The sequence below is a fragment of the Jaculus jaculus genome, chromosome 1 (genome assembly GCF_020740685.1).
Source record: "Jaculus jaculus isolate mJacJac1 chromosome 1, mJacJac1.mat.Y.cur, whole genome shotgun sequence".
NCBI classification, from domain to species: Eukaryota; Metazoa; Chordata; class Mammalia; order Rodentia; family Dipodidae; genus Jaculus; species Jaculus jaculus.
The window spans coordinates 121,648,706-121,674,559 of NC_059102.1; the positions used below are offsets into that span (position 1 = coordinate 121,648,706).

The 25,854-nt window shown below is 38.5% G+C and overlaps 1 protein-coding gene across 1 annotated transcript in view; it reads right to left on the reverse strand.

The window, feature by feature from the left end:
• Svep1 (sushi, von Willebrand factor type A, EGF and pentraxin domain containing 1) overlaps nt 1–25,854 on the reverse strand; it is a 201,648-nt gene that overhangs the window by 87,741 nt on the left and 88,053 nt on the right. Inside the window, exons 10-19 of the mRNA XM_045146479.1 lie at nt 21,137–21,244; nt 20,809–20,940; nt 18,339–18,533; nt 17,037–17,158; nt 13,469–13,577; nt 11,852–12,016; nt 11,096–11,329; nt 8,451–8,612; nt 5,365–5,526; nt 522–683 (exon numbers count right to left, since the gene is read on the reverse strand). Coding sequence (XP_045002414.1) covers nt 522–683; nt 5,365–5,526; nt 8,451–8,612; nt 11,096–11,329; nt 11,852–12,016; nt 13,469–13,577; nt 17,037–17,158; nt 18,339–18,533; nt 20,809–20,940; nt 21,137–21,244 — 1,551 coding nt within the window. The remainder of the gene's footprint in view (nt 1–521; nt 684–5,364; nt 5,527–8,450; nt 8,613–11,095; nt 11,330–11,851; nt 12,017–13,468; nt 13,578–17,036; nt 17,159–18,338; nt 18,534–20,808; nt 20,941–21,136; nt 21,245–25,854) is intronic.

Below are 25,854 nucleotides of genomic sequence, written 5' to 3' on the forward strand. Positions count from 1 at the left end.
CACAACATTAAATCCTAGACGCTGGGAAAGATGTTTAGAAGTTACCAGGAGCAACCTTCCAAAATAATTCTTCAAGCCATTTTCATCAAATGGGCTTAAAAGGCAAGAGAGAAGGCTTAGTTGGTAAGGCACTTGCTAGCAATGCAGACCTCCAGCATCCATGAAAAGCCAGATGTGGTGGCACTTGCCTTCCATAGGACCAACTGGGAAGGTGTGAACAGGAGGATGCCTGGAGTGTGCTGACTACATTGCCTAGTCCAATCAGTGAGTTCCAGGTTCAGTGAAAGAGCCTGTCTCAAGGAATAAAGTGGAAAGTGATGGAGGGATATACCCGATACCAACATCTGGTCTCCACAGGCATGTGCACACGTACACAAACACACTTAGACACAGACACCCTTAAAAAGGGACTAAATAAATCAGCTGCTCAAACCAACCAAAACTTGTGATTCAGATAGAAAAGCAAAAGAAAGTATCCAACCTGGAATTAGTAAGATATGAAACATGCCATGCAAGCTTACTTGAGCAATCCGTGATGGATCTGGCACCAGTGATGGTTGTAGTCCCATAAAAGGGACAAGATAGGCAGAAGGACTTCCCAGGGTTAGGTTGGTAATAGTCTCGAGGGCATGGGTAGCAGGGTTTTAATCCAGAACGGGAGAATTCTCCCACTGGACAGGGTACTGCAAAGGAAAAAAAATCACTTATATACATAAAGCAATGCATTATATTGAGAAGAAATGACTTAACCTTTGGCTGTAAAAAATTACTGAAATAGTAATAGAATCCTTCACATATTTAATATCCAGATCATCTTAATAACCAGGTAAATATTTTACTCCTCTCTTTAATAATACACATTCGCTCATTTGAGATAGAATTGACTATATATTGTACATAGACATTTCTATTTAATGTCATAAGTATTTCCCAAGCCATTCCCAAGTTCATTAAGTAAGGTGATTGTGATAGGCTGAAAATAGTGGAACCATAGAAGGCGGAGCTAGGGATGTGCTTCAGTTGGGAGTGTGCTTGCTTCACATGCATAAAGCCCTGAATATGAATCACAGGACTGTGTAAACCAGGCATGGAGGTGCATGTGTGCAATCTCAGCACTTGGAGGCAGAGACAGGAATATCAGAAGATGAAGGTCTTCTTTGGCTACATAGTGAGTTTACATCAGCCTGATTTTATTTTTATCTCATGTATCTTAAAATAATTAAAAATCATCTTAGGGCTGGAGAAATGACTTAGTAGATAAGGTGCCTGCCTGCAAACCCAAAGGACCCAGGTTCAAAACCCTAGTACCCACATAAGCCAGATACACAAGGTGGCACATGTGTCTGGAGTTGTTTTCAGCAGCTGAAGGCCCTGGCACATCCATTCTCTATCTGTCTCTATCTCTCAAATAAATGAAGTAAATAAAAATTTTAAAAAATGATCTCATTAAAATACTATCACAGTAAAATAAAAAGTACGATATATATTCTTAATTAAATCTTACAAATTATACACTATAAATTTTCTGTTCTTACTGGTGCCTATTTAATCTTAGAAAAACAATGAAGGCATTAAAATCTTCCATTGAAAATTCAACTTCTCCAATTTCCAACTGCAAGACTTAGGTTTTCTTTCCTATGTGTCAATACTGTCATATGGTGGCAAAGCTGATCATAACGAATTGAATCTGTTTGTTGTGTGAATTTTTAAAAATAAATATCACTCTTTTTCTTCATTCACTTGTGAAGGTATAAAACTTTTATTTGAGAGAACAAATATGTATGAAAAACGAAAATGGAAAATTCTATCAGTAAAACTCATGATGTTATAATGAATTCAACCATTTTACATATTTTTACTGTAACAATATTTAAAAACATTAAAAGTAAATTTTAAATGCAACGGTTGCCTTCTCAAAATAGCTAGTACATGATCTTGATGTCTATATTTTACATTTTATTTATGCACTGTTAGGGATTGAATCTAGGGCCTTTCTTGGGCTACTCAGGTGTTCTTTCTCTGAGATATAATCCCAGTCCTCTGCTTTACTTTCTAGCATAGAAAATGTAAAGTAAATTTTCATGTGCTAGTTTAAATTACATTTCAAAGTCAGCAAAACGATGCTATCAAGGAGCAGTCAACTGGCACTTAGTATGGACAGTCCCTGACTTACAATAGCTGAATTTTTCAACTTTATGAATATGAAAATATATTATGCATTCAGTAGAAGCCATACTTCTGCTTTTGAATTTTGATATTTTTCATGGGTAGCCGTGTGGGGCGCAGTACTCTCTTGTGACTCTGGGCTGCTGCGGCAGCTCCCAGTCTTCCGTGCAAACACGAGGATAAACAGTGCCTGGTGTTTCGTCACGCTCTGAGACTCGGCAGGCTATGTTTATTAAGTGCATTTTGTACCTACAATATTTCAATCTATAAATTTATTGGAATGAAACCCAACTGTAAACCAAGAAATAACATTTATAATGAAGTAAACATGTGCACACATATATGCACATGTATGCATAGTTTTACAATTTATTACATAATGCTGAATTAAACACATAGAATGTAAAGTTCTTAATGTGATAATGTCATGAGAAAAGAAGGGAGAAATCTTATTCAATGTTAACATTGATGATAGTGTCAGATTTAAAATAGTGCATCAAAATTATCAAGGAAAAATATTACCCCACAGATGCTGTTTACTTATGGCATTAAGGATAATATGTATAGCCCTGGTTTTCAATGGAATTCACCTTTTTAATGAGCTTGATGACCACATTTAATAATATTTTATTATATACTTGAACTTTGCTAATGCCATGGATTTCAGGTTCTCATATCACATAAAAAGGGCAAAACAATGTGAGACAATGAGATGTGTTAATATGTTTGACTACAGTAAGGGCATCATTATAGATGTCAACATGTTTTACACATTCAATGTACATAATAATTAAATTTAAAAATTAGGTTTTTCAAAGATAAATCAAGAGGTCAACAACTCTAATTCTTTTTCTTTCTTTATTCTTTTATTTTGGAGGTAGGTTGACATGGAACTCATTTTGTAGCCAAGGCTGGATTCACTGCAATCCTACTATCTAAGCCTGAGTACTGGGATTAAAGCACTGGGATAAAGGCATGTAGCCATAATACTGGCCAACAATTCTCATTCTTGACTGAAGTATGTCAGAGTATGAAGGGGTATCATCCTTGTCAACAAAAGGCCAACCCTGCTCTTATGGAGACATGTTAACAATGATAACAAGACATACTTCATGGGAATGAAAAATCTTCAGGTTTTGTAGCCACAGCCAAAGATAGGACCTTAGAAGTGATGAGAGGTAAAATGTATAGAGAATGTACATAGTTAATGAAAGAACAGAAAGAAAAGCAGAAAAAGAAAGGGCAGAAAGAAGGAAGGAAGGAAGGAAGGAAGGAAAAGAAGCAAAGAAAAAGGAGTGAATTGAAAAAATTTAAAAATGTAAAGATACATTTTGGCAGCAATATATTTAAATTTAAATTTGGGTAAAACAGAGTTTATCCATCTCTGAAAGACAGAGAGAGGAAACAAGTGAGCTGAATCTTGTTACTCCAAGTTCTCACTCATGACAAACAGAATGTGGTTAAACTTGTGCTAGGAATATTAGAAGTGGGACCAGTTACCAGAATTTTCTCTTCATTCTGGGAATTATAGCTGCTTAATTACAAATCTGGTGTCAGACAAACCTCAAGGCATATTTAGAAAGCTGAAAGAAAAAATGTCAAACATGAATTTGTTTCAATATAAAAATCCTAGTTGCTTTTGTGGTTGGAGGAAGTAAGGGGAACAGATTTTTTTTTTTTTCTGTAGACTTTGTTCCAAAATTAGCTCTTATATTAAAATGAAAAAACTCTGTTGCAAACCAGTTTCAACTATATTATGAAGCCTTATTTGACTTCAAATAAAATATCTAAGGATATTCTACACAAAAGGCATGATTCTGAGTTTCAACGATAGGCTAATGAACACTACCTACATAATCCCTCAGGCCTAACATTTTAAAATTTAATTTCATATTTTATTTTTGCATGTGTGTGTGGATGACACGTATTCATATGTGTGTTTGTGTATGCATGTGTTTGTGTGTGTGTGTAGGCCAGAAGACAACCTTGGGGGTTATCCTCAGATACACTGTTCACCTCCATTGGCCTGGAGTTCACCCACTAGGCTAGACTTGCTGGTCAGTGTGTGTCAGGGATCCTCTCTCTGCCCATCACCACCTCCCCAAGTGCTTGAATTGCAGGCATATCTCACCATTTATGTGGTTACTGAGGACTGAAGTCAGGTCCTCATGCTTGTGTGACGAGCACTTTACTGACTAAGACATCTCTCAAGCCCAACTCTGCCACTTTTATCTACCATTATTCTAGTAGATTGATATAGTTTAAACAGATTAGGATATATAAAAGTCTATAATTGAACATATGTTCTCCCTTCTTCCTAGGGCACTTAATGTGTAAGGATCCCAAGATGCAGTGCAGAACATGCCACACTTAGCTGCTTTCTAGAGAATCTCAGTCTCTTCTTGGTTGTAGCTGTGTATGGCTGAAGTGCAGAGTATAGTGTGTGTGTGTGCATTTGTACTTTAGACTAGAAGTGGGAAAGCTTCAGTATGGCTTCTTAAAAGCATCACTCTTACAATAAGAAAATGTCTTTTAAATCTTTGGGTTGCCATAAGCTTTGGGTTTTCAAGTCAGAATAAAGAGTGAGGAGATGGGGAGGATACTTTTTTTCAGTTCTTCCTATTGGCAGACTTGCTCTGTCTTGAAAGCTGCAGCAGAGGCAGTCCATCAACCAGTTTTGTTTTTTTTTTTTTTTTAATTTGAAACAATCCCACTAGCTGTGCAGTTTCCAAGAGTTTTGGAATTTCTAGCAGCAGGTTGACCTTGCTGCATCAGTTCTGTTTCATGGTCATTCTAAGGTTTCATTCTTTATTTCCATTTGCATCTTCAAAGTGTTTTGGTGGATAATTTAGTATGCATGTTAGAAATATTGAAAAAGGAGAAAGTTAATTCTTTCATTTCTACTAAAAACTGAAAACTAGTTAGAAATGCCAATTGTCAGATTATCCCTCAGACTTAATAAATAAAAACTCTGAGAATAGGGCCCAGAAATCTGTATTTCTGATATACCATGAAACCATATTTGTTGCTAAGGCCTGGGACCAAGTCTTGATCTATTTTTGTCTTTTTAATGGTGCTAGTCCAGAACTCTCTATGACGAGCTAGTTGTTTATATTCCTTGCTTATTTTAGACATATAGCTTTGCTGAAAACATTTTACTCCCCATGCAAAGAAATATCTGTCTAGTGCTTTAACCACCTCCACAAGCAGAAATATCCATGGCCCCTCTCTTCACAGTTGTAGTGGGTTCTGGGCATAAGATACAGCTCTGAGATCCAATTTTTGGCTGATAACTGCCCAGTGGGCAGGATTCACAGGTCTCAAGTCCATTGGGTGAATATGTGCCTTGTTTACACTGAGCTGAAATAGAAAACATATAAGATTAGTGACAGTGTTAAGCTGCACAAAATTAGCTGTGTGTAGGATAAGGCTTCCCCCTATTTAACTGAGGGCAGAAGAATCAAAGCATGAAATGGCACGACATAACAGAAACAGGATCCCAAACTGGGATGCAGCCCATTGAGAAGAATAGGAAAAATATTTGGAAAATATTGCATAATTTGATACCAAGAATATGTATGCTTGTGACTGCTGCAACTAAAGCATTGATCTTATCACATCAAATATACTATCCTAATGGAAGGTAAGCTAATGCTTGCTAAGTATAGTGAAAGCCCCCTTCCTAATCAACGAGAGCTTTAAATAAAGGTTCAGGCTACTTGATGGCTGAGTAGAATTAGATTTAGAGAAAACAATGGAATAGTTCCCAAAAGAAAGATAATGGACTGTGGGTCTGGGAGATGGCTCAGTGGACAAGAACTTGCTGTGCAAGAGTGAAGACTTGAGCTCAGAACCCCAGTACTCATGTAAATTCCAGCTCAGCGTGGTGGCCTGCCTGGAACCCCTGTTGCTTGGGAGGCAGAGACAAGGGGTCCCTAGGGAAAGCTGGCTAGCTAGACTTGTTAAATTCCAGCTCTGGAGTCAAGTGAGAACTCAGTCAATGAAATGAGTGGAGAGTGGTTGAGGAGAAAGTCAACATCAACCTCTGACCTCTGCATGCATGGGCATCCCAGGAGGGCAAAGCTTGTACTCCAGGTGTCCAGAGAAACATGCAGGTAATATTTTATAGTTAAAAGATAGTGAGCTTTTGATCAGAGAGACCTACAAGGTTTCCTCAAAGAAAGACAGATTTCTGTCAGAGTACTTGATGACCCACCAAAGGTTAGTGGTAAGACCCTACTGCTGAAGACACCTTATGTGGTTGACACATAAAATGGAGTGGCATGATTGGAAGCTGGAAGAGAATCAGTCAATGCATCTAGTGCCAGAAGGTGCTACATGGACGACTGGGGGAAATGACCAATATCTGTCCAAGCAACTCATGGTCTAACCTACTTAGCAGCAAATAATCTGTCGTGATGCCCACACAAGTGCAATAGTGGCACACAGTCATGGTGGGAAACCAATTGCTCTTGGTTCGGCTAACTGATCCTCTCAGTGGAAGGGGACCCATAGCTGGAGCTGGGAAACAAGTCAGAACCATAATATCCAAACATAAGCCTGCTCTCCATTATCAAGCTACCACCAATCGTGGGTTATAAGGAGGCCTACACCTATTAAATTCTTTATAACAAAGTAAGAGTTATTTCATTTGTCTGGTGATAACTTACTGTCCATTGGAGACTCTGCTTTTCTTTTTCAGATAGATGCAGATCCTAAAGAGAGAGCCACCCCATCATACCTCAAAAGGGCCCCAGTTGAAACTACAAACAATTGGCAAAACAAGCAAGGGTGCTGTTTTCTTGGTGAACCGGGTACCAGCACAAGGGTTAAGGAGAATAACACCTACCAGCACAAGGGTGAAGGAGATCAACACAGAAAAATCAACTCCTACCAAATCAGATTTCCAGAGACCCAGAGGCCCCCAACACCTCATCACTGAAGCAGACCAAAAATGAACCCAACATGGCTCAGGGAAATTTTGCAGAAGAGGGGGTGGAAAGAATGTCAAAGCCACATGTTGGGTCATGATATGCAGAGACATTTATCCTACCCATAACTGTGGGCTAACTCCAGAATGCACAACCCATATACCTCAACAAGGAGGGGCCAGAGGGATGGGGTAGATCATGGATGAGCCTAACAATGGTACCAAATTGACTGTATTCACTGAGTACAAAACTAATTAATAAAATAAATAAATAAATAAATAAATAAATAAATAAATAAATAAATAAGATAGAAAAAACTTATTAAAATAGCTTTAAATTGTGTATTTATTTCATTCCATTTTCTGAGTTGTGATGGAGCTCAGGACCTCTATTCCAAAATATGGTGACTTGGTAATATCTTGGATGTTTAGCGTTGAAGGAACTTGAGAATGGTGCAGAAGCAGAAAGGTCTCTTTGACCTTTTCCTGCCCTCTTCTCCCAAAGCAAGTCCTAAGACCCTCATGTGAGAGATGTCTGTTCTACTACCAGGGGAAGGGAGTATCTTAATCTCGGAAAACACAGAGAAGAAGCTGAATAAGCAGGCCTTACTAACAGCCTTGTGTATCACATGATGCATACCCCTTTGTTCAATCACACATTTCCACAGCTTCTTCATCTAACAGCATAAACATGCACACATTTCCTTCTGTCTTTGGGTTTTAGCTTCTGAAAACTTTTGTACCCCATAAATCTCTTTCTTTCTTTCTTTCTTTCTTTCTTTCTTTCTTTCTTTCTTTCTTTCTTTCTTTCTTTCTTTCTTTTTTTCTCTCTCTCTCTCTCCTTCCTTCCTTCCTTCCTTCCTTCCTTCCTTCCTTCCTTCCTTCCTTCCTTCCTTCCTTCTCTCTCTCTCTCTCTCTCTCTCTTTCTTTCTTTCTCTCTTTCTTTCTTTCTTATTTTCTTTCCTTCTTGGGAGAGAAAGAGAGAGAGAAAGAGAGAGAGAATTGGCCCAGGGCCTCAGTCACTGCAATCAAACTGCAGATGCGTGAGTCACCTAGCGGGCATATGTGACCTTGCGCTTGTGTCACCTTGTGGGTCTGGCCTACGTGAGATCTGGAGAGAGATGAAACATGGCTCATTAGGCTTTGCAGGCAAATGCCTTAACCACTAAGCCATCTCTCTCCACCCTCCATAAATCTTACATTTAATAAGCAAGCAAGCTCTTCTCTGATTAATCTGTCTTTTATTATGAGTACCTTGGCAATTAAACCAAGGGATGGATAAAGAAAAGTTTTCTTCCTCTGCAACTGGGCACAGAATGGAGGTTCCTGGGGTCGGAGTGTCTACCCCGTCTACCTTTGCATTCGGAGAGGCTTCTTGAATGCAGATACTCCGTGTGAGTTCCAGGAGGGCAGAGCTTGCACTCAAGCTGTCCTTCTTCATCTTGATAGGATCCCATCTGACAGCTTTCACAGACAGAATGCTCCATAGAATAATGGGTTCCCAATGGGCAATTGACTGTGGAGGAAACACCCATGAAATACAGAATAAAGTCCCACCCACCTAAGCACACTTAATTTTTTTTGTCTTATGACATAAAATTAGTAAAGCATGCTTCTAGATATTGTTACTCATAAACAAATTGCACTGCCACAGTTTTACATCCAAGATAAGGAAACCTGCCAGAAATATATTTCTAGAAACCAACAGTAGCAGATTTTTTTTTTTTTGAAAAGATGCAAACTTTTATTGACCACTATTGGGGCATACATGATAGGATTTTAAAGTGTGAAGAAAAGCCATGATAAGCTAGAGCATCATTGGAAACACATAATTAACCAAAATATAACTGCCAAAAAAGAGATGGAAATAATTTTTAGATCAATTTGAGGGTTTATTATATTTAAATGTTCTAATTACTTCACTGAATGATTCCCTTATAAAACTGGTTGCTTATGACAGAATCATTTATATAGACTATATATGCAATGAGACTAAAGCAGGTGAGGTAAGTAGAGTCTTGGCCCTGCTTTTAGGACTCACTGGCTTCTGAGGGCATGTCTGAAGCAAGCTCAGACATAACGGCCCTCAGGAGACATGTCAATTCTAGAATATTCCTTCCTTGGACAATCAATTTATTTGGCAGATTTGTAGTGGCTCAGAAATTCTGAAGCCAAAGTAGAATGAACATTAAACTACCACTAAGGGCTGTTATCGAGTTGGCATTCTTCTAGAGAGACACTTGAGATCAACACCAGGTAATTCTGAGATGGTAGGTATGTAATCATCACCTGAGTGCTCACTAAAATTACACATTCTTATATCTCTGTCCCCAAAGTTCCAGGTGAATTGGGGTGAGGCCCCAGTCACAACTCACTCACAAGAACTTGAAGGGATGTTGACACAGGTGTCCCTAAGACTCTGAGACTTGACAAACACCAGTGATTTCTAATTGTTCCCATTAAATGGGGAAGAAACCAGAGTGGGTTTTGAATGACTTACTTTATTTTTCTTGACAATTTTTGAACTTGAACATAATATAATCTGATCATAATCCATCCCAATATTTTCTTTTGCCTCTCTTCCCCCAACAAAACTTTCTTTTTGAGGTAGGGTTCTCACTCTAGCCTAGGCTGACCTGGAACTCCCTCTATAATACCAGGCTGACCTCAAACTCACAATGATACACCTACCTCTTGCCTCCCCAGTGCTGGGATTAAAGGCATGCTCCATCACACCCAGCTCCCTCCCCCCCCCTTTTTTTTGTGGTAGGGTCCGGCTATAGCCCAGACTCACTTGGAATTAACTATACAGTCACAGGCTGGCCTCAAACTCCCAGTGATCCTCTACCTCTGCTTCCCAAGTGCTGGGATGAAAGGTGTGTGCTGTCACACCTGGCTTCCTCCCCCCATTTTTTAATTCTTCAGATGTGCTGAATTTGTTATGCCACGGAAAACTCATCTGAGCCCTTGGAATGGTAAAATTAAGTTTTCTGGACAGGACAAACAGCCAGGTTTATGTAGAAATTAACTTGACACTCATGTATTCATGGGGTTCAGTTGGGTATATGATGACTTCTTTGGGAAACAGATTGGAGTTTCCCCAGATTGTGGCAGTATAGAGTAGGAGTTAATGGGCTGAGGAAGGACAGACTAGAGTGACTGATTGCTTAACAAGTGTGTGTGTGTGTGTGTGTGTGTGTGTGTGTGTGTGTGTGTGTGCGCAGTGATGAAGATGTTCTGGAAATAGATAAAGTCATAGTTGTACAAATCTGAATGTACCTAATGTCACTAACTTGTACATGTTGGTTAATTTAATTTTATGTTATGTGAATTTTACCTAAACTGAGAATAAAAGTCAGTACTCTAGAACTGGCTGTATGGGTAGGAATCTTTGTTACACCTCTTACTGTTTTTTGTTTTGTTTTCTTTGATTTTTTGAGGTAGGGTCTCTCTGTAGCTCAGGCTGACCTGGAATTCACTACAAAGTCTCAGGGTGGCCTTGAACTCACGGCAATCTTCCCACCTCTGCCTCCTGAGTGCTGGGATTAAAGGGGTGCACCACTATGCCCGGCTACTTACTGCTTTAATAGATACCTTTTATGTCTATCTGGCCTCAGTTTTCTCATCTTAAATATGTTCGTAGTAATAGTGGCACAGCATGGAGGTGGTGCCTCGGACTAAGCAGCGGGGTGTTCGTGTGGCATGTTAGAAGTGCTTTAGGAGGAGTGCACTCCGATTACTGGAGCTCCTGCTAAAAGCTATGAGGTTTAGAGCTGTGAGTAAAAATAAGATCTGTGTTTCTTACATCAAACAAGTTTCTTTGTCCTGAAAAAATAGTGCTTACTTAGATTCTTGAGATAATAAATATAATAACCACACAACAGCAGAAAGATTTCTACTTCTTAGCAACATCCCTTTATACACAGTTGGAAATGGTTCTGCCAATTTTCTTTGACCCAATACACACTCAGCATCTGTGATCTCTGGGGACAGTCTTACCACACATGCGTCCCCTCAGCACTGAGCCTGGTCTACAGAAGAGAAAAGCCTTTTCTGTTTCCAGGGAGTTGCTGTCAACCACCAGCATTTCGGAGGCAAGCTGGAAGGAATACATGGGTTCTTTATTCAAGGTCCTTTTCAGCCTATTTGTGATCGTTTCCAATGTCCTAATGAGTCGTTGCTGATTTTTCAATTCAAGGGTATCATTTCTTTCATCAGGTAGTGGCACACTAGCTGAGATAAAAACATAACAATATTAAACATAACACACAAATGTAGGGTTTTAGGAAACCACTTGTAGTTCATTTATACTTCACAGAAATAGTATCTTAAAAGTCCTTTAGGAAGAATTAATTCAGAATAAGTTCAACTAATTCTCAGCAACTTGTACATGGGTAATACGGAGAATATAAGGTGTCTGAGCCCACTCAGTTATTGGATGTATATCACTTCTAGCGAGGGAACATGTCACTGTAGCACATGAAATAGCTATAATAATCACACTACAGAAAGCCATCTTTGTTCATCATGCCAACATGTGAACAAAGTAAGGCATTCATTGCTGCAGGTACCATGAAACATACTTGTGACATTAAACAGCAAAATATGAAAAACATAAAACTTGGCTGCACTTTCTGTAATTCTCAGTGCCAGGGTTATTTCCTAATAATGATAATAGATGAGAGACTTGGGAAATAAATTTCTAACCCTAAACTTCACATTATATTACTTTGCAAATAGATAGTTTATCCCTACCTGTGATGTTAAAAATCAACTTAATTTTGTAGTCAGACAATGGGACATTCCTTCTGACCCGTGATGATCTGGTTCTGTCCACAACTGTGGGTGTCTCCTGCACCACCTCCAGGAAGTCATCATACGAGTAATCCAGCCTGTTAGCTGCGCCCCAGCCCCCTGGCCCTGATGACAGTTGAGGCAGAGAAAGGAATGGTCAAAAGAGATGCATCTTCATCAGTGTTTAGGTTCCAATGCTATGTCACAAGTCAAACTCTACTTGACTATTTCCTCAATTGCCCATGATGTATCACTTACAAGGTTTGGTCTGCGGGCTTATATTATAATTTATGATCACTTTATATTTAGTTTAGATTACTAAATTACCTATGAAAGTGAAAAAGCATTTGTGGCATTCTGCCTCAGGTCAATAGCTCATTGTCTCCCCTTTGGATGTAAATGGGTGGCTGAAGAAATCTAATCAATTTCTATTTCCCTATAGTACTTGCTGTAATATAAAATAAAAGGCCTTATAAACTCAATGCACATCAAAAGATTTCCTTTTGCAAAGATTACTTAGAATATCTGTCTCATAATTTAAAAGGGGGTTAGCTTGTGAAGGCAGTCTATAAGCAAATGTTTATAACATGAAGTCACACTAGAGATCAGATGTGGTTGGGTACAATTTGCTAGATGCCCTTTGTGAAACTGTAATTCACAGCCAGGTTTCAGATTATGACTTCATGATATCTGATACATAACTGTACAATCTTAGTAAAATTGCTTTCATCTTTTTGAACTTTAGTTCTCTTATTTATAAATGGAGATAATGAGTCTTGCCTCATAGGCTTGCCTTTGGTAAGATGGGAATGAATACATATGTTTACACATATATGTATGAATATATATATCTCAGATAGCTCAGTATTTGGCTCATTATGAAACTTCAGAAAGTTATATTAATGTAAGTTTTGTTCTGGTCATAATGATACTTAGTTATATTTTTTAAATAATAAATTCTAACTATACAGGCTGTTCACTTAAATTGTTTTCAGAGGTTTTTGGCATTATTTATACATTTGGGTATTAAAATGAGGTAGGACTAATGTTTTTATTTCACATGCACATTTATCCCACAAATATTATGTAGCAATTATAGAAAAATGATGGTCTGTACTTAGGGAGAACATTGATTAAAATGTAAAGTATACATGCAGGAACTTTCAAAATTACACTGAGACATTAACTTGAGTGATTAGATCTTATATTCTGGGTGAGAAATGTGATTATTTTCCATGTATTAACCATGTTACATTGGTGGTTTACTTGCAACATATAAATGCCATATAAATTGCTATTTTAATACTTTATAAGAATTGTGATTCTATGCTATGATATTGTATCACTACTTGACTTTCACTGTCATTATATGACTTTGTTTTTTTTAAATCCTGAAGAGTTTTGGCTAATACCTTGAAGTAATTTACCAAAATTTGAGATATTCATACAGCTACCTTAGAATAGTTGATGAATACATTAACAAAAGTAAAATTTTCTAGCTTGGTCTGTGCTCTTTTGAAGTTATTTTATTTTGCAGATCAATCTTATAAACTACACAATATTAAATAACATAGCTACCAATTGCAAAGCCATTTTCATAGTCATAGTTATATTCCAGGCAGTATTTTTTGGTCAGTTCCTCAAGTCGGCAGTCAATGTCATCAGCATCATTACAAAATGATGGGACCTGCGAATGGAAATGAAGAAGAGGATAACATGCCGCGACACCTCTGTGTGCTTCGGATGAACACTAGATACCCCGGCCCTGGCATCTTCACCAGCAGCAGAAGGAAGGCTCTGCATCATCTAGAACTCTGCATGTGCCTGAAAAGGCTCCTGGCTCCCCCTACACTTCAATACAGACTCTAACTGCTTCAGACCATTAGGATTAGCCTCATACTTTTTATCTCAAATTATAGTATTCATCCCATAAAGCCCTTATCTCTATTTCTAGATTCTCATTCCATCTTGTTCTTTAATCCCTTCCTCAACCCCTCGTCCGCTCCGCAGATTCCCCCTTTGTGTCCTCTGCGACTCAGCCAGTGAAACATGAATCTCTTGTGCCCTACTTTCTTTATGTTCTCTTTGCCATTGCTCCAAATCAAACCCAACCTTCCATCTTTCTGGAATATTTTTGAGAAAATGATTTCATAATAGTTTCTCGAAAATGATTTGGGGGAGTTATTTGTTTCCCCTAGAATGTGTGTCTGGGGTCATTAGAACTTCTAAATCCTGAACTTGTGAGTTGGCCTAGAAGTAGAGGACCTACCCGACTCAGTCCCCATTTCAATTTCCAACTCCATTCTCTTGTGTCTCCTTATGAAGCCTCTGGCGAATATGCTGTGACCTGTACTCTCACTGTCCCTCCTTGTGGCTGTTGGCAGCATTTCTTTCTCTGCAGCCCTCTCAATCCTTCCTGATACTTCCATCTTGGTTGCTCAGTTCCTTTTTCCCCTGCTTTCTTGTCGTCCAGTGGCCTGACTTTGCCATGCACTCTTGTGGTCACTGTGCCATTGCCAGCAGCTGCGCCCTCCGGTACTCTCAGGGCTCTGACAACTCCGTGACTCCCTCACAGTGTATAACCCAGGCACTCCTGCCTCTTCACGCTCCCTCAGCCTGTCTGATTTCCCTACGCTTATCGATCTCAGACCGCATGGTCTCTCCTCATGAAATGCCTCCTTCTTAGTTTATTTGCCAGAAGAATCCTTAAACCTAGTTGAAGTAATCGCTCTCTTTGACAATTGTACCCAGATGCCTTGATGGCTTGGGAGAACTCATGATTGCTATTTGCCAGTCAAACTACATTTCTTCTGGTTATTTATTCAGGTTCTAGAAAACTATCTTCCATCATTTTCTCTGGCCACACATCTCTAAGGCATCTCCCTGCCCTTAGGCACATCCTCAATGCTACCCAAGCCACCGCCATCTCTTGAATCAGTTTCTTACGTGATCTTCTCCCCCCACCCTCTGTTTTATATCCATTATTCAAGTTCATGAGAAAGTTGTTCTACTTGACTGGCTTTCTATCTCAGAAAAGACAAAGCAAAGTCTTTACAGTGACTTTTATGGCTCTCCCCAGCCTCCCTTTTCCTCTTACTCTTACTGTATCTACTCCACGTGGTCTCTTGGAGCATCTCCTACTTAATTCATCCCATTGTTCTCTCCACTCAGAAGTCATTATTGTGGTTCAAATTCCAAAAACACACTCTTGGCCAGGAGCCTTGCACTTGTTCTCCTGCGTGGAGTGCTCTTACCCTAGGTAGTTTCATAGCTTCTTCTCAAGCAGGAAGCTTGCATGTGAGGCTCCCCAGCATTTAATAATGTTCTGCTTTACTTTATTCTATAACAGTGAACACCTAGCTTGCTACATATTTTTGTTATAATTTTTTCTTACAATTTTGTTCTTTTTTATTTATTTATTTATTTGAGAGAGAGAGAGAGAGAGAAGGGGGGGGGGAGGAGAGAATGGGTGTGCCAGGGCTTTCAGCCACTGCAAACTCCAGATGCATGTGCCCCCTTGTGCATCTGGCTAACCTGGGTCCTAGGGAATTGAGCCTCAAACCAGGGTCCTTAGGCTTCACAGGCAAGTGCTTAACTGATAAGCCATCTCTCTATCCCTCTTGTAATTTTTTTAAAAAAATATTTATTTATTTTCAAGGAGAGAGGAAGAAAGAGAGAAAGAAAGAAAGGAAGGAAGAGAGGGAGGAAGGAAGGAAGGTAGGTAGGAAGGAAGGAAGGGCACATCAGGGCCTCTTGCTGTTGCAAATGAACTCCAGATGCATATGCCACTTTGTGCATCTGGCTTTGCATGAGTACTGGGGAATCAAACCTGGACTGTCAGGTTTTGTAAGCAAGTGCCTTAATCACTGAACCATCTCTCTACCCCTTGTAATTTTTTAAAAGTGTTCACCTACACATTAGTCCATGATTTCAATAAATGGATGGAGTTTTGTTTTAACCATATCAAAATCCTTAGAGTCTTGGATAGGCAATAGATGCTTATTAGATATTAATTAAATGAATGTACTTTCAATATCATACTTTGATCCATTTAACCATCTTTAAGCTACTATACATGCAGCTTGTGATAGTAACAGGGAATCACTGAAGCATATGAAAGTCACTTCCACACAATTTTAGTATTTACTATTTGAGGAAGACTTTAACAATCTGTGATAGGGTATAATTTCTGTGTGCATTGCATTTCAAAGTATCAACTTCTAATAACAATGGCCTAATTAGTACAATATGGTTTTTCACTGGAAATAATGACATTATTTTTTTTCTTTTAGAATTTAGATATACTCAACAGATTTAAGTAAAACCTTTTAGTTATTTATTTTTAATATATTTTATTTATTTATGAGAGAAAGAGAAAGAGAGAAAGAGATAAAGCATGGGCACACCAGGGCCTCCAGCCACTGCAAATGAACTCCAGATGCATGCACCGCCTTGTGCATCTGGCTTATGTAGGTCCTGGAGAGTTGAACTGGGATCCTTTGGCTTTGCAAGCAAGTGCCTTAACTGCTAAGCCATCTTTCCAGCCCAGTAAAACATTTTAAAACAAGTGTTTACTGAATGGATGCCAATTGATATATTTAACATTAATGCACATGCTTGGCACATGACAAGCAACATTATGAAATGGTTGTTAGCAAATAATGCTGTGTTTGGGATACATGAAAATATTAGCATGGTTCCCACCTTCTAGATAGTCTATAAAGGTAAATACATTGCTATACTGACTCATAATTTCTGAAAAAGACCTAAATAAAACTTCATGGCAAAGACAAACTTTAAATTTTCTATTAGCTCCACATCATAAAAGAATATAATTTATAATGTTTTGTGGTAATTTTATCAGAATGTAAATAATAAGGCAGGCATTCTCACACCACAAGAACTTAAAACTTCTCTGACTTTTCTGGATCAGGGTATTTAAAAAATAACCTATTACTGTGATGTACTTATACTATACTCTAGAAGTCTAGCATCAATAAATAATTTTAAATATTAGGTACAATTTGGGTCACAAAAAGGGATATATTAAGAGAGAATTTGAGTTGCAAGTGACCCATAGAAGTTTTAACAGCCTAAGTAATGTTCTTTAAAAATATGATACAATGATGGTCTACCAGTAACATACCATTTTCCCCAGGGTAGTCTCAAATGCTTCGGAAAATTTCTTCAACAGATCCCTGTCATCACAGCGAGTTGCTTTGTACAACATCTCAAAGGACTTGAATCCATGGTTGGCAAAACGTTTAACTGGAAAATGTTGAGCAGAACAGTTTTAGTTGGTTAGTGTTTTCCAAACAGATTTAACTTTTTCCCCCTCCCTTTCTTTTTTCTTTTCTTTTCTTCTTTTTCTCTTTCTTTCTTTCTTTCTTTCTTTCTTTCTTTCTTTCTTTCTTTCTTTCTTTCTTCCTTCCTTTCTTTCTTTTCTTTCTCTCTCTCTCTCTTTCTTTCTCTTGTAGTTCTGGAGATTGAAATTTTAGAAAAGTGCTCTATCACCTGGTTACATCGCCATCCTAAAATTTATGTCATACATTTATATTTCTAACAAATATTAAAGATTATTTTCTCAAAATTATGTGTAACCATATTCCTTGAAAGTAAAATTACCATAGTCAAATATTTCCTTGGATAAAGTTTGGATTGTGGGCTAGAAGTATAGTTCACAGACAGAGCACTTGTTTAGCATATGGTAAGCTTTGAATTTGTTTCCCCAAAGCAACCACCACTACACAAAGTCTATATTTTTGCAATGTTAGATTTAGCAAGCAGTCTCAAAATACTCAGAGGCAGTGACTGCTAATAACAGTCAGTAGTCAGCTTGTGAGTGTTGAGCGATTTTGCTTCTCTTTACTTTGCTCACTTAAAAAAAAAAAAAGAGTTCAATGTAAATAGGCTTTGCTTTTTATATGACATTGGTATTTAAACTGTGTCTGGGGTACTATGTCAATGATTGCCTCCAGAGAATACTTTCTTACAGTAGACAAATATATTGTACTATTTTTATAACAAAGGATATTTCACATTCTGGAATTTCTCTAAATCCAAATCAGATCTAAAGAAATTACAAGATTTGCTTATTTTATTACCTATGTTGGATATTATGTTAAACATGAACTATTTTCATAGACTATGAAACTTCAAGTTTATGTTTAATGGTCAAGAATTCCAATCTTGACCTTCTTCAGATATTTCTGGTAAGCCATGTGTGGGTCATGATGGTTTTGCCTTCATACAAAAACTCTATCTATAAAAGAGTATTATGGCTAATATTGTAAATTCAGGGAAGAACACTCATGCATTTCAAGCTCATGGCACCATTTCCAAATAATTCTTATTGTAAAGCAAGTTTCTTCTTTAACATACACACACACACACACACACACACACACACACACACACACACAGTGTCCAGAATGGAATTAGAACTTACTAGCACAGTCTGGCCATTCAGTAGAATATGGTGGCCTCCAGATACCATCTTCAAAAGCACAGTAATACTTCTCAGTAGACCCTTCTGTGAAATCATAGCCCTCCAGACAACTTAGGGTACAGTTAACTCCAGCTTTATCTTGGGCACAGATAAAGTCTCCATTTATAGGTGTGAAGGGAACTTCACAGGGAGAACCTGCAGGAAGAATCAAATTCTGGGAATTAAAGCTGAGGTGTTATGGTTTTACCTTTACAGGTTTGATCCACATTTGCCCCTCTTTCTATTGGGCATACAGAGATGAACTGGAAGAGAGGCAAGGGAAGGGCTAAAGGACATATGTGACATGTGAACAGAAATAAGCAAGATACTGGTGGGTGGGGAAGGGAGATTGTGAATGGGGAGAAGGAGTCAACAAAAATAAATTTTAGTTAAAAATGTCAGAATGAATGATACATAAATTTTTGGTATGCCAACATAAAGAAAGAAAGAAACCTGCATTGTTACAAGGACTAATTTTGAAGAAACTCAAATTAAAAATTATTTTTAAAAATCTCTAAATGCGGGCTGGAGAGATGGCTTAGCGGTTAAGCGCTTGCCTGCGAAGCCTAAGGACCCCGGTTCGAGGCTCGGTTCCCCAGGTCCCACGATAACCAGATGCACAAGGGGGCGCATGTGTCTGGAGTTCATTTGCAGTGGCTGGAAGCCCTGGCGCGCCCATTCTCTCTCTCTCCCTCTATCTGTCTTTCTCCCTGTGTCTGTCGCTCTCAAATAAATAAATAAAAAATATTTAAAAAAAAATCTCTAAATGAATTTTGGCTTGAAATTAGGACAGAATTCCCACCAAATTTTGAAATGTCCTAGGACTACTTCTGTTATTTTATACCATGTATTTATAAAAAGTTGCATACTCAGCACTGGTGATTACAAAAATAAAAATACCAATTAATTCAGAAAAGTGTTGAAGATTCTCTTATCCTGCAATATCAGATACTCCATCCAGATTTAACGCTTTATATTAAAATAAGCAATAATCTCATTAGTATGAAAATTTGCCTTTATTTTTATTAAATACTAAAATTGGGGCTGGAGAGATGGCTTAGCGGTTAAGCACTTGCCTGTGAAGCCTAAGGACCCCAGTTTGAGGCTCGGTTCCCCAGGTCCCACGTTAGCCAGATGCACAGGGGCGCACGCATCTGGAGTTTGTTTGCAGAGGCTGGAAGCCCTCGTGCGCCCATTCTCTCTCTCTCCCTCTATCTGTCTTTCTCTCTGTGTCTGTCGTTCTCAAATAAATAAATAAATAATTTTAAAAAATACTAAAATTATATTATAAAAATATAAAGGAACTCCTCCTGTGTAATGCTGTTTCTAGAAAAATTCTATCACAGGTCATCAGTGAAGGAGAGTGCTTTTGGGTTTCTGTGTGGGAATACATGAAGAAGTTGTACCTATGTCCTGCACACAAAAGTATGTCTGATTTTGGACTACTATTTTTGATTCCTTTAATAAAAATAAAGACTGAATGCTATTAACTACAAAGACATTTTCAAAAAAATGTTTCTTTCTTTCTTTCTTTCTTTCTTTATTTTATTTTTTTACAGAATATCATTATAATAGTACTACATAACCTTGGGGAAAAAGGTTATAAAGTGGTAATTGTGATAGTGAATTGTGCCTTCAGCTGGATGGGCAGATGTTTAGTAAAGTATCCCTCTCAGTGTTGTGTGTCTGAGAAGCATTTCTAGGGAGGACTGACATGTAGGACAGTAACAGAGGGTTTTCCCACTCTGAGTCTAGGCAGCAGCAGCCAATAATTGGCTGGGGTCTGCATGGTGTGTGTGTGTGTGTGTGTGTGTGTGTGTGTGTGTGTGTACACACGCATGCGCGCACAGTGTGAAAGTGGAAAAGAAAGTATGTTCAAGCATCATGCATCTGTGACTGCTTCATCCCTCTTGGCTCTTCATCCTTCCCATGTGGACTCACTCCAGCGACTCTCCAGGGAGCTTCCAGTCTTTCAGCATTGCACTGGGACTGCATCATGGTGGTCTTCTCTTCTAAGCCCATCTCCCAGATTTCAAAATTTGTGGACTGAGCAACTACTAGGGAATTTGTTTGTCGGGCATTAGAAGCCACTATTATATCCACTGTTAAATTCTCTAGACCTTATTGAATAAACCAAGGAAGAAATTATCTTTTCTAATTTTCTTCTACCTCTAGAGAACCCTAGATTTATATAGTAAATTGCATATGTATCTATAGCTATCTATATCTATATCATCTATCCTTCTACCTACCCATCTCTGAAAGAAAATATCTCTACCTCTTATGAGGTCAAGGACAATTGATAACATCTGTCAGTATTTCAACTGAAAATTCAATGCTGATAACATATTTTCTCTCACAAAACAGAGGACTGTAGCAACCATATATATGAAATGTCACTAGGATGTGGGGAGTCTCAAGAATAGAATACCTTTTATGACAATGTGGATCTCACATGTTCTATTGTTGCCTGAGGGGTCAGTGGCTGTGTACCGCACTATTGTTTCCCCATGAGGAAAAAGGTCTCCTTGCGTATGACTTCTGGTGATGACCAAGTCAGCCCCTGCAAAGGAAAGAAGGGACCTGAGTTTTGAGTTATAGTGGTTTTCAGTTACTTTAGTAGTCCATATGCCTTATGTAATTATTCATTCTACTTCCACAGCTTTTATTCACTTTTTTAAAATCCTTCTTTAAGACTTTAACAAAATAAAAAAATAATCAGCATTACCATGATGCCAACTAAATCTATGCATTCTCACCGGAGTTGTCTGAGAACTGAGGCTCATCCCAGTTGGCAGCGTGCTCCTTCTCAGAGACCTGGACTGGAGGTGGTGACCGGCACCAGTCTATGACAGGTGGTTCTACATCTAAAAACATAAGTCAGACAAAGAACTCACAACTGATCTTCAAAAAATGATGAAAGGACTTGTTAAAGAGAATTGAAGTCTGATTGTGCTAGCTGAGAACTTGACCTTATAAGAAGTAAGGCTGACCCTGTGGCTCCTTACCCCTTACCCCAAGATCAGAAGAATTGCTTTTTGTTGTGCTTTCCTCTGTCTGTTGAAGAAGAAAAACCAGGTTTCTATAATTGCCATTAGCAAGATGTATAAAAAGCATTCTACATGTGGTTTTTGAACGGAAGGTTCTGCCCATAGTATTCACCTGATTCACCTAGAAGAAAAGACAACCTTCTGAGATAATCTGAAGGAGTGACAAGACCTGACCAGTCACTTCCATGATCCCCCTCTTATTTGTAGGCTCAGGATAGGGTTGATAAGTTAGCTAAGTTGAAGCATTATGGGAGCAAGAGATGAGGCATATGACAAAATAAGCAAGACCCATGTGAGGGAGTATGTGGCATTTCTGGACGGCGAGGAGGTTATGTTTAAAGGTGGGGAATTCTAGATCAAGATTTCTGTGGTTTATAATTCAACATGAAGACAAAGGATGAGGTGTGGACCTAAATTTAGGGAAATACAGAGGAGATAAAAGCCAGAGTAGACAACTTCTCAGCACTTTTGCTCACTCTGAACAGGGCATACTTATCACCCTCTCCAAAGCTCAGGGAACATTGTGGTGGAGAAGGTAGAAAGAATGTAAGAGCTGGAGGGGAGGAGAAGGGCTGTCTTCTGGAGACAACATGGCCATTACAGTCATGGATTTATAGTAGCTGTGGTTTCCTGCACATTAGCACATCATGGACTAAGAAGGGACTCATGAGATCCTGCTTCTCTCACAGGAACTACTGGCAATTAATGGCTGCTGGATGAAAGGAATCCCATTCTTCAATAGTTTAGCCATTTGTAAGTTATCAATACTCTGGTTAATAATCCCCCCATGCTAATAATGGGTCACAGAAGAGGGACATAAAAGCACGAAGGGGATTATTTGGGAAGAAGGAGTTTAGCAGGAGTGGGAGGGGGATAAGAGGGTAATGGGGAAGAATATGATCAAAATACATTATATGCATATATGAAAATGTCAAAATAAAATAAACATAAAAGCCACAGTAAAGGTGAAAGAGCTGTGAATTTGTGTTACTTCAGATTGTTGCAGAGTGAGGGTGTTGGTGAGGTCGCATGCATGATTCATTCATCTTGCAAAGTCCTGTTGAATGTGGTGGAATTTTTAAACCTCCATAAAAGACAATTAGGAGGATTGTGTAGGAAGTGATTTTAATAAGGTGTCAGATGTCACACATTTGAAGTGCTCTTATCACATGCCTTTGAAGTTAGAAGGAGACAGGACAAATTACTTCTCTAATTTTATCAGGGAGGCATCTAGACTAGGGAACATAAGGAATTTGCCTGAGGCCATTAAGCTAGTAAACTGTAGTCATAAGCATATAGACGGATGCATTTGCATCCAAAATATATGAGGACACATCCTCTGAAACCAAATGAGCTGCTGCACACCTTGGAAGACATGTGTTTGTATTTTAACTTATGTCTTATGAGTAAATGCTCAATTCTTGTCTGTCTCTCCTCCTTGTCATTTCGCAAGTGAAGTCATTTAGGTTTACTGCTTTTATAGGTTGTAAACTCTGTAGACTAGTAACAGAGTCTCTACCATGCAAGCATCTACACTAGAATATCACAGGAGGTCAAAAAAAGTAGTTGCTGAAAAGAAAGGATGAAGAAATGCTCATGGCAGGTCACTGTTTTTCCTGGCATTGGATCAAGTCAATCCATAGCTAAATGCATAGCTCTGATGGTTTGAAATTTTTTCCTTGAAGAAATTGCAAATGCATATTTCAAGCTCACTGAAGCTTATCTGATTTTAGCCAAACATTTGAAAATTAAATCATAATTACAATACCTGTACTTATGGTCTCTGCAATTGCTATTGGAAGGGTTGGAGTGCCAGGAGTGGTGGCACACACCATTAATCCCAGCACTCGGGAGACAGAGGGAAGAGGATCACTGTAAGTTCAAGGTCACCCTGAGACTACATGGTGAATTCCAGGTGAGCTACAGTGAGACCATACCTTGAAAAAACAAACAAACAAACCAAAACAACAACAAAAAAGGGTTGGAGTGGATGCATGGGTAGTAAAGCTGAGGGAGAGCACACCTCAGAGTGAGCTGAGGGAGAACCCACTTCAGAAAGCACCAGGCAGCATTCTGCGGCATGCCAGAGAAGCATCCTTGTTGCCTCCCAGTTTTCAGACATGTGCATCCTTGAAGACAGGACGAAAAATGTAGGGAATATTTTGTCTCTCTCTTCTCGTTTCTGTCTTCCTCTCTCCCCCCTCCCACTTCCTCTTTTATAATTGGGAAACTGAGCTAACCTCTACTTAGACACGAGCACATATTTCCCATTTCACAACACTGACTTCACGGGAATGATTAAAACTTGGCAAACTCTTAAAACACATTTCCAATTAAAAGTCATAAAGTCAGATGAAAAGATTAAAGAATTTTGAAACTGTTGGTATATGTTTAAATCAATATTGAGAAAGCAACTATTATACTAAGCACAGTGAAATGAGTTAGTACTGTAGTGTTTTATTTATTTTAAAATAAAGCCTATCATTTAGGGTAACAGGCCAGTTTGAGATACAAGAAGTTATGCAGAATGCTTAAAATAAAATGTATTTTTAAGCTTAAAAATAATGAGAATAGGGCTGAAGAAATTGCTTAGTGGTTAAGGTGTTGCCTGCAAAGCCAAAGGACCCAAGTTCAATTCCCCAGTACCCATGTCAAGCCAGATGCAGAAGGTGGCACATGCTTCTGGAGCCTGTTTGTGGTGGCTACAAGCCCTGGTATGCCCATTCTTTCTCTCTCTCTCTCTCTCTCTCTCTTTCTCTTCCTCTTTCTCTCTCAAATAAATAAATAATAAAATATTTTGAAAAGATGAGAATAGGTTTGAAATGAATATAGAAAAATGTGAATATATTATTTACCTTTTTTTTTTTTGTATTTTTTGAGGTAGGGTCTTACTCTAGCTCAGGCTGACCTGGAATTCACTATGTTGTCTCAGTCTGACCTCAAAGTCATGGTGACTCTCCTACCTCTGCCTCCTGAGTGCTGGGATTAAAGGCGTGTACCACCACACTCAGCACATTATCTAACTTTTACATAGTGCTTAATATATGTCAGACAACAATATAACTGGGTTACATATCTTACCTAAAACCACCATAAAATAATTTGATAGGGTAATACATATAAATTTTTTATTTATTTGCATGTGTGTGTACACATGCAAACCTGGGTCTTTTACTGCTGCAAGTTTGTGTCTGGTTTTATATGGAAATTGGGGAATTAAACCTGGGCTGGTAAGGTTAGCAAGCAAATGACATTAACCACTGAGCTCTCTCTCCTACTCTGCAGATATATTTTAAATCAAATTTTTATATGAATGTAGAAGTTACTAGTGAAACTGCATTTCCTCAGGAACGCTGGATATGAACCCATACAGCTGGGGTTCAGAGTTTATGTTCTTGACCAGTAGAGGTTTCTACATATCTCACCTCTCCATGTTTCATACCATATAAATTTTGAGACAGGGTATTGTATCTCAGGCTGGCTTTGAACTCATAATAATCCTCCTGGAAGGATTACAGATATGAGCCATCATATTCAACCACATCTTGCTAAAGTGTATCTAGTACCTAATGAACTGATTGAAGTACAAAGATCAATTGGTCAATGATGCAGTAAATGATCTCTATTTCCCCTTCAAAAAAAAAAAAAAAAAAAGACTGACCTACACTAGTGGTTGTGAAGAGACTGAGGCAGACTCTTTAGAGATACCAAGTTGGTGAAAGCAATGGAATCCAATAACTTATTAGATGTTGGTAATGGAGGAGGAAGAGTCAAGAATGACTTCTAAGATTCACTCATAAGCTAGCAGGTTAGTCATACTATTTCTGAAATAGAAATATGTTAGGCTTGCAGGAGTCTGAGATACCTGCTGGGAAAATCCAAATGGGACAAACTGGGATGTAGGGTTTGCTATTGTTTTGAAACAGTCTCACTCTGTAGTGCAGGCTGTCTTTGAACTCATGGGAAATCCTCCTACTTCCACCTCCCAAGTGCTGGAATTACAGGCATAAACTACCATGCCTGGAATTAGGATTATTTTCATAGTTGGGTTTGAATTTCAGAAAAGAGATCTAAGTTTTAAAAAGACATATAGGACCTTCTAGTCAACAAATTCACCCCCCTGCACACACAAAAAAACCAAAAAAAAAAAAAAAACAGAAAGAAAAGAGAGGTCCCAGGGTGGAACACTGGGGCTCATCAACATTTGAGACTTGATATTGAAAACAGAAACCTAGGAAAGAGACAAAAAAGGAGAGATGAGAAAAAATGGGAAAGGAGACCCAGTAAAGACTGGTAGTAGAGTAGCTAGGGAAGAAGGAAATGTGGTTAATAATACAAAATCTGAGGAAAGATTATGGAAAATAAGGGTTGATATGTGGGCAATCAGAGCAATACCAGAGATAATTGGTGACTTTGATGACAGTAAG